Source organism: Muntiacus reevesi, chromosome 21, assembly GCF_963930625.1.
Source record: "Muntiacus reevesi chromosome 21, mMunRee1.1, whole genome shotgun sequence".
Classification (NCBI taxonomy): domain Eukaryota; kingdom Metazoa; phylum Chordata; class Mammalia; order Artiodactyla; family Cervidae; genus Muntiacus; species Muntiacus reevesi.
This window is the reverse complement of record NC_089269.1, coordinates 47,013,178-47,022,482: the sequence shown is the minus strand read 5'-3', so window position 1 is coordinate 47,022,482 and position 9,305 is coordinate 47,013,178. Positions and strand designations below refer to the sequence as shown.

The following is a 9,305-nucleotide window of genomic DNA, read 5'->3' as shown; positions in this document are numbered from 1 at the left end:
TGTATATGTATATACAACTGAATCACTTTGCTGTACAGCTGAAACTAACATGATTTAGTAAATCTACTGTACCTCAAATAAAAAATGGAGAGAAAATATAACCATCCAGACCACACATTGGACCCTTGGTTGTAGTCTGTCCCCCATCCCTTTTTCCATGTCTCATACGCTAAATATATTTCAAGGACCTTGAAAGCTAGGGAAAAAAAATAGTTTATCTTCCTTTACGCATGTGTGCATGTGTGTGCTCAGTCACTTCAGTCGTGTCTGACTCTTTGTAACCCTATGAACTATAGCTCGCCAGACTCTTTTGTCTATGGGATTCTCCAGGCAAGAACACTGGAGTGGATTGCCATTTCCTTCTCCAGGGGGTCTTCCCAACACAGAGATGGAACCCAGATCTCCTGTGGCTCCTTCATTTCAGACAGGTTCTTTACCAATGAGCCACTGGGAAAGCCCATCTTTCTTTATATCTGTCTCCTAAATTTTTTATTTTGTACATCTGCCCTTCAGTTTTTGGAAACCATTAGTGATTTATGAAGCCAACAACATAAATATAGCTGGATTACACCATTTTATTTTACCACTGCTAAATTTAAGAATCATTTTGGCTCAATAAAAACAGCTTAATTGCTATGTAAGTATAGATTTGCATACATTTTGCTTTTCAGATCATGGGATCATTGTTGCGTCATTTAACAATGCTCTGGAAAGTGAAATTAGGACACACTTATATACATATTTTGCAAAAAGGAAGATAAAATTTCATCATGACCTAAGAGGCTTGAAGGTGACTACCATTATTTTCTTTAAGGGCCATTTACTGGAAAATTTAGCTTTCTCTGATCTTCTGTGTTTACCCTAAAGGATTTCTAACCTTTGAAAAAATTGAGAAACAGTTGCATTACTCTTTTTTAATGAGTTGTAAAAAATTTGCTGCCTCATTAGATAAAGGGAGTATGTTTATTCTTTTTCAGAAGGCATGGGGATTTCTCTGAATTATCTGGTGGTAGAAAGTTCATTCTCTGCATCTTAACCTTGTCACAGATACAGAGCATAAACTCCTCACACTACATAAAGACCATGTATTATATCTGTATTTTTCTGACATAATATTCTCTTAAAGTTCTGGAGGCCAGAAGTCCAAAATCAGTTTCCCCAAACTAAAGTCAAGGCATCAACAGGGCCAATTCCTCCTAAGTCTCTGAAAAGGAATCCATTCCCTGACTCTTTTACCTTCTCGAGTTTGCTGTCGTTTCCTGCCTTACGGCAGCATCACTCCAGCCTCTGCTCCTGTCATCACCTTCTTCTCTCTTTCTCATCTACTACCTCCTTCTTAGAAGGACTTCTGTGACCATCTCAGGCTCACCCAGATAACCCATTTCAAGACACTTAGGTTAATCACATCTTCAAAACCCCTGTGTCATACCATTCCCAGGTTCTGGCGATTAGGAAGTGGGCTTTGAGTGCCGGAATGCGTGTGTGTGTCTGTGTATGTGCTCAGTTGTGTCTGACTCTTTGTGACCCCATGGACTGTAGCCTGCTAGGCTCCTCTATCCATGGGATTTTCCAGGAAAGAATACTGGAGTGGGTTGCCATTTCCCACTCCAGGGGTTCTCCTGCATTGGCCCAGGACAGGGAGGTGGGGGTTGGGGAGATCTATTCAGTTTTCCATATGCAGAAAATATTACAAATAGGGCAATTAATGGAAGGAAAGATTATTTGGTAATTAAGTGAAACTGGAGAAATGCGTATATTCTCCAAAACCTTCAGAGGAGGGAGTAACTGTTCCCTTCTCCAGGGGATCTTCCCAACCCAGGGATCAAAGCCAGGTCTCCTGCACTGCAGGCAGGTTCTTTACCAGCTGAGCTACCACGGAAGCCCTCAGAGGATAATGTCACCCAGACAACAATGGTCCTTACTTGCTGTTGAAAACGACCGCTGCCTGACTGCTTGATTTCTTGCTAAAATGGAGTCGAGAGCAGAAGACAGTTCTGTAGAGGCAGTGTTTACAGAATGCGGTGAGTGAAATGTGAGTGATGGTCGCCTATGAGTGCGATGAGTGGATAAGAAGGTAAAACATAAAAGCCAGTGAGAGAATTTGGGCTAACTGCCTTTGCAAACCTCAATATTTGACTGTTTAGAATATGACTGTGCCAAAATAAATTTAAATATGTTATAAATCCTCATGTTGTGAACATTAATTATGCTAAGTGATGGTCTACATTATTTAATTGTTGGACTCACACTAGAGTATGTGACATTAATTTAAAATACTCTGCCATTTAATGGAAAGCTGGAAAGGGAGTATGTATGTGGGCTTTACTGCAGACAGAGTTATTCTAGGTTTTGTTTCTTTGTTTTCCCTCAAGTTTGCTTCAAGAAAGCCTAAAAAAAGACTAAAGATAATCATGGTATGATGAAGGGAGGCAGAAATCAACCTCCACCAACCTCTGAACTCTCCTGTATATTACTTGGAACAAGTGATTTAGTGGAAAGATCACCAATGACTGCCTTGTGAACTTTTTACCAAGCCTTTATTTTTTCACATTTTCCTTTTCAGATTCTTTTCCATTGTGTATAGGTTGGTACAAGATGTTGTGTATCGTTCCCTGTGCTATACAGTACGTCCTTGTTGATTATTGTTGCTAGTCACCCAGTCATGTCTGACTCTTTGGTATCCCATGGACTATAGGCTGCCAGACTTCTCCATCCATGGAATTCTCCAAACAAGAGAATTGATGTGGGTAGCCATTCCCTTCTCCCGGGGATCTTCCCGACCCAGGGATTGAACTCAGGTCTCCTGTATTGCAGGCAGATTCTTTACCATCTGAGCCACCAGGGAAACCCGTATATAGTAATATACACACACAGTAGTGTGTATATGTTAATCCCAAACTCCTAATTTATCCCTCTCCCGCCTTTCCCTTTGGTAACCATAAATTTGTTTTCTATGTCAGAGTCTGTTTCTGTTTTGTAAATAAGTTCATTTGTATCATTTTTAGATTTGCATATAAGCCATGTCGTATGATCTTTGTCTTTCTCTGAAAATCTCTAGATTCATCCATGTTGTCACAAATGGCACTATTTCATTCTTTTTTATGGATGGGCAATATTCCCTTGTATATATATACACCACATCTTCTTTATCCTTTCATCCCTTAATGGACATTTAGGTTGCTTCCATGTCTTAGTTATTGTCAATATTATTGCTATGAACATTGAGGGGAATGTATCTTTTTGAAATAGTTCAGATATATGTAGGCATGAGATTGTTAGATCATGTGGTATTCCTATTTTTAGTTTTATAAGGAAACTCCAGGCTGTTCTCCATAGTGATTGCACTAATTTACATTCCCAACAGTGCAGAGGGTTCCTTTTTCTCCACACCCTCTCCAGCATTTACGTGGAGGCCATCAAGCTCTTTGTGGATTTTAGTTCCTGTTTACTTGTCTCAGGACTGAAAATTTCTGTGCAAAACTCCAGGACATTCTATAGATGAACAGTTTGCTGAAAACATGGCTTCCTGATCCTGACCCTTTCACCCAAAGACACTACAAACAGTAAAATATGTTTAATAAAGAGTTACCCCATAGAATAAAATCCATCACTTTATTGAATAAATGCTGAGAAGAACTATGAGAATACTCAGATTTTTTAAAAATGTGAAGAATATCTGTAACTTTAAGCTGATGTACATTTGAAAAATATAACTGATTTTAAACCACTGTGAGGACAGTGTCTTTTAAAAACTAACCCTATAGCTTATCATACCTGAAGAAGCTGGTCTTGTCTTTTGTCTGAACTTATTACAGTTAATAAATGCATTGCTGTTTCCAATTCAGTGGAGGCCATAAGTGTGAATTATAGCTTGTATTTTTAAGAACAAAGTGCCAGTTCTTTACTTTAAACTACTACAAAATTTTTTCTTCAACCTTCACCATAAGGAGTGAAAAGTGTTATTTAACATGTACAGTGCCTATAAGAACTGTACAGGCCCTTCAAAAAAAAATTAAGCATAGCCATTTCCTTTTGTGGTTATAGACCAAAAATAACTATATTCTTCAACAGAGGAATAAACTCTATGTGAAAAGAAAAGAAAATCAAGAATAAGTAAAACTTACTTGGGCAGAAATGTCAAGAAATATACATCTGACAGCAACAGAGTTTTACAACAGAGACAATGGGATATATATAATTTTAGTCAATTAGGCAGGTACAATTTTGAGAAACTGGCATTCTTTGATATTACATATTATAGAAACTCTTTAAGAAAGAGTTCTTCCAGAAGTCTTGGTTACTTAGCAACAGTTGACCCCTGGGAACAAGTTCCTTTTTGGCCTTATGTTAGGTCACTCAGTCTCACTGAGATTGCTGTGAATCTTACAGAGGGAATTTTCCAAATGGATGAACTGTTGCCACCAGTACATGGCCTAGCATAGTGAAGAATATAACACTTATTTAGGGGGAGAAAGTCCTTCTCTTAATAGTTCAATGCCTTATGCTCTCTTTTGAGGAACAATGTGGAGACAATCAAAGCATTCAGCTTCTTTTAGAGTATGAGATCAAGTCCTGGCAGTATTTTGCAGGAGCCAAAAGAGTGGAAACATCCAGGTTCTTTGTTTCACTTGGATCCTCATTAACCCCTTAACTGCCATGTTGCAAAAGCCCATATACACATGATCTCTTGTTTACCACCAGTTGACTGTTGAGATCTTACTTGCTAACACTGAAATCACTATTCACAAAAGTTATGGTCCGCACTTGATGAGTGATGGGTGATGGTCAGCGTGGTGATTATAGATAACTTTGAAGAATCAAAATAAACTTGCTTTAATAGGAGTGTGAAGACATCAGCAGCTGTCACTAAACATCACATTAATGAAATGTTGCCATGTTATTGTCCCAGGCAGCGAGAAGGAAGAGAGTCTGGGGAGGATGCAGACAATCCCCAGGGAAGATATAAAAGGGCATCAAGCCACAGGCTCGCCATATCTTCACGGCCATCGCTGAACATCCATTCAGGCTCCATGGCTTTTCTAGGCTATCCTGGGAACTGTAGTGGTATATCCTACAGAACTCACTGTTATTTCCCAGTGACTGCCTCTGTTGCTCTTTGCTGCAGCGATGTAAGCCCTACGTTTGGGCTCAGCCTACCCAGTAGCTACCACGGGAATCTCTGGCTGCTGGATAACTGCCAGGAAACTTGTGGGGAAGTACCAAGCTGTGACTCTCCCAGTTCTGAGCCCAAGACCTGCACCACAAATTGTGACCGATCAAACTTCTCTGTGCCCTGCAACTCTCCAACAGGGGGCCAAACCTGCAGTGCCCGTGAAACGACCAACGTCGGAGCCAGCCCCAGCTGCAGTCCGTGCCCTCAAACCAAGGGGTATGTATCTGATGGCTGCACCCCCAGCCCATGTGCATCCAAAGCTTGCCAGACCCTTGGCAATGGCTTCAAATGCTTTGGGCAACTTAACTGCTTATCCGAGAGCTTCCAGCCCCTAAGCCACTACAGACTGGGCAGTTTTGGGTACAGAAGCTACCAAAATCTTGGCTTCATACCCAGTGGCTTCTCACCATCACGATATATCACCAACAGTTGCCAACGCCAAAACTATTTAAATTGCCAACGTCCATACAATTGGCACAGGGGATGCCCCCCACTGAGCTATTTTTCAAGAAACTTCCGGTCTCTGAGCTCTATACCGAGTTCATTCCCTCCTCTGAGGTATTTATATGGTGGTTGTAGACCTCTGAATTGCTACCGATCAACTTATTGCAATTATAGCTGCTAGACATTGTCCCAAGGTGGAGGTGCCACCCTCTTTAATATTCCGCTGATTACATCAAGCATCTCAAGAATCATATTCCTTTAACCTCAGATATAACTCCAGGACTTTTCCACCACAACCAGTACCCCCGATAGCTTTTTTTTCTGTTGCTCTCTTAATGTCCTCTGTGTTGAAAGCTGACCCTGAAGGTACTGTTACTGTTTCTGAGATTGAATATGCCGGACACTCTGAAAAGATTCCATATGAAATGCAGGGCAGTACAGCTTTCTAATTTGGGCTGTCACCATCACTTGTCTGCAATGCGACTGTCTGTGACCTCTCCTGCTGAAGTGGAGTCTCCTTGGTCTGACTGGTGGTTCCAGCACCTTCTTTCAAGATCGTTTTGCTTTTTTATCAGTAGTTTTGCTGCTTGCCTACCTAGCATCTTTCTAATAAACTATAACATAACATCTTCTTAGGGCTTCCCAAGGGGCTCGGTGGTAAAGACCCCGCCTGCCAGTGCAGGAGATGTGAGTTTGATCCCTGAGTTGGGAAAATTCCCTGGAGAAGGAAATGGCAACCCAGTACAGTATTCCTGCCTGGAATATCCCATGGACAGAGGAGTCTGGTGGGCTACAGAATCATCGGAAGAATCGGACAAAATTTAGCGACTAAACAGCACCATTGTAAACATTCAGAGTTGAGCTATTTCATCCTCCCTCCTACTGCCTGAATATAAGAATGTGTAAGCAGCAATGTCCAACTAGACTTCAAAATCAGATCTTCAGCAAATCTTCGCTTCCAAAAAAGCTGGAACACAAAGGATCGACTGGCAGTCAATTTTTGTTCTCAACGCTAGAAGAGAAACTCAGAGGTAGCAGAAACACAAACATTGCTTATTGGAAAAATGACAAAATATTCTATAGATGCTTCATGAGTAGTAATAATCTATGTTCATGATTCTGCTAAAATTCTCTCCTGTTGATTTTTTGCTTTCTAATTGCCAGAACAGTTCTTGTACATAGTTAGGCAACAAATTTCTATTAGAAAATAATGATTTTCATTTTGCTTTATTTCATTTCACAAAGGTTTTATCAGTGTTCTGGGCAATACACATGGTATTTTTGAAGCACTAGTTTCCTGCTATTTAGTTTCTAGCCTAATTAAAAATATAAAGAAGATGGACTATAAATTCCCAGGACATTTGATTGTTTTGTATTGTTTTATTTTAAATATATTAAGTGGTATTTCTCTTAGAGTGTCTGTGATTGATAGTTACATAGGGAAATTTGTGGAGATATTGCAAAATAAATCAATTTTAATAAAACCACATAAAATATTAAGCATTTGTATATTTACCTGCAAATATGCATATTTATTTAATTTTGTTGATGAGATTTGACTTTGGAATACATCTAATCTTGAACTCTAAGAAGTGATTTAACTTCTAAAGTTTTCTAAAAATTGAAAATAAAGTTTTCTAAAAATTGAAAATAAAAATTGAGTGATAAAAAATTTATCTGAAGTTCTTTGTACATAGAAAGCAAATCATATTTAAAAACAAGTAAAATGGCTCCTGTAGATAGATGTAGCTAGAGAGTGGAATGATGGGGGAAGGATGACCAATGTCAAAGGTTAGTGACTAAAATGAAAACTCATGAAGCATACAAATAGGGATACCATTTTATTTATTCTTTCAGGAGGCCTATCATATGTAGAAAGAATATTAATGTATTGCTCCTGTGTGAATATGTTTGGGAGACAATCAAGTCACTCCTTTGTGAGTTCATTCTATTTTCAGAGAATTCTATTTGTTGAAAATTTCTTCTATATATTGAGAAAAATCCAATTGTCCTTAGAAACCATCCATAACCATGTATGGCCTGCTTAACTCCTTTAACATAGGACAAGTGCTTGTGTATTTGAAAATAATTACTGTGTCCCAGCTGAGTATTCAGTTGTCTAAACTAAACACACACTTTCTCTTTACAAATATTAATAGAAAACCTATTCTTTGAAGCATTAAATGAGACTCGTTGGGGATATCAAGATTTATAGATCTGTTCTCAGGAATTACTCAGAAAAGTCACACACAGAAACAAGCATAATACTGTCTCAACCATTTTAAATACAATACAAAATAAGTCAGAGGAAGGATTCTAACTGGAAGAATGAAAGAATACTTGGTGAGAGAAATAGATTAGAGACATGTTTGAATGGTGAGAAGACTAAGATATGAAAGTGTTTTGAAGGTGGAAAAAAAAGGATGGGAGTAAGAGAGAAATTTGGGAAAAGGTCTAGCTTACTTTGACCCAAGAAAAGTAGACATAAGCCCTTCCATGAGAAAAAATTGGGAGAACATTTAGGACAAAGGATCAAGCATATTAAATAGGAAAACTTCCTTAATTAAAAGCAATAGTTGTAAAATAAAAAAATTGTAAATATGACTGTTCCAAAATTAAAAGCTCCTGATACCAGAGATATCATAAATACATTAAAAATAAAACATGAGTGTATGTGTGGAGTTAATGCTAGGAAAACACAACCTAGGTCGTGTTAAGTTTAAAGGAGTTTTAGGAATCAGTTTAGTTCAGTTCAGTCACTCAGTCATGTCCAACTCTTTGCGACCCCATGGACTGCAGCATGCCAGGCCTCCCTGTCCATCACCAACTCATGGAGCTTGTTCAAACTTATGTCTTCGAGTTGGTGATGCCATCCAACCATCTTGTCCTCTGTCATCACGTTCTTCCCCTGCCTTCAATCCTTCCCAGAATCAGGGTCTTTTCAAGTAAGTCAGTTCTTCACATCAGGTGGCCAAAGTATTGGAGTTTCAGCTTCAACATCAGTCCTTCCAAAGAATAGTCAGGACTGATTTCCTTTAGAATTGAATGGTTTGATCTTGCAGTCCAAGGAACTCTCAATATATAGATATTCATATATGTCCTATTTAATTTCAGTTAGCCACAAAACATGCTTAATAAATTACACATTTTGTCCTTAACTCCAATGGCAACTAATTTATAGAACCCAGCAGAGGTATTTTTATGTGCACTTAAAAATATACAAATGAATCACTTCTTTCCCTGTGCAGCTGAGCAATACCTTTTGCTTCTCAAATAAAAGGAAACCATTTATTTTTTATTTTAAAAAATTAGTTATAGATTTAAAATAATACTTTCTACAGCTGCAAATATTTTATTAATATAAATATAAGCATTGAAGTATTTTTTTACTTTGCTTTTCTTCTTTGTATATAGCAGAAAAAGAAATACAACAAATTCACGTATACATCTAGTATTCCAAGGTCTATAAATCAAACAAAACTCTATCTTAGAATTTACTTAACACAGTCTACTTAAAGGGTGATTGAAGTTTCTGTTTTAATTCATATTCTTAAAAATGTATGTTTTAGATGACAATTTATAATAAAATTTTAACGAGTTGATAAAGCTACTACTATTGGTATGCTATTAAAAAACTGAATATAACTATATGATCTTGATGTTTATTTCTGTCTGCTATCTTAAAACT

General features: G+C 38.1%; 1 protein-coding gene across 1 annotated transcript; it reads left to right on the top strand.

Annotated features, from left to right (window-relative positions):
* Positions 1–5,030: 5,030 nt before the first annotated feature.
* KRTAP24-1 (keratin associated protein 24-1) lies at positions 5,031–5,798 on the top strand. Its single transcript, XM_065913631.1, has one exon. The coding sequence runs from the start codon at positions 5,031–5,033 to the stop codon at positions 5,796–5,798; it is 768 nt and encodes a 255-aa protein (XP_065769703.1).
* The last annotated feature ends 3,507 nt before the right edge of the window (positions 5,799–9,305 follow it).

What these genes read in the sequence shown, in the direction of transcription:
- KRTAP24-1 (XM_065913631.1), top strand. Translation starts at nt 5,031, where the DNA reads ATGGCTTTTCTAGGCTATCCTGGGAACTGTAGTGGTATATCCTACAGA.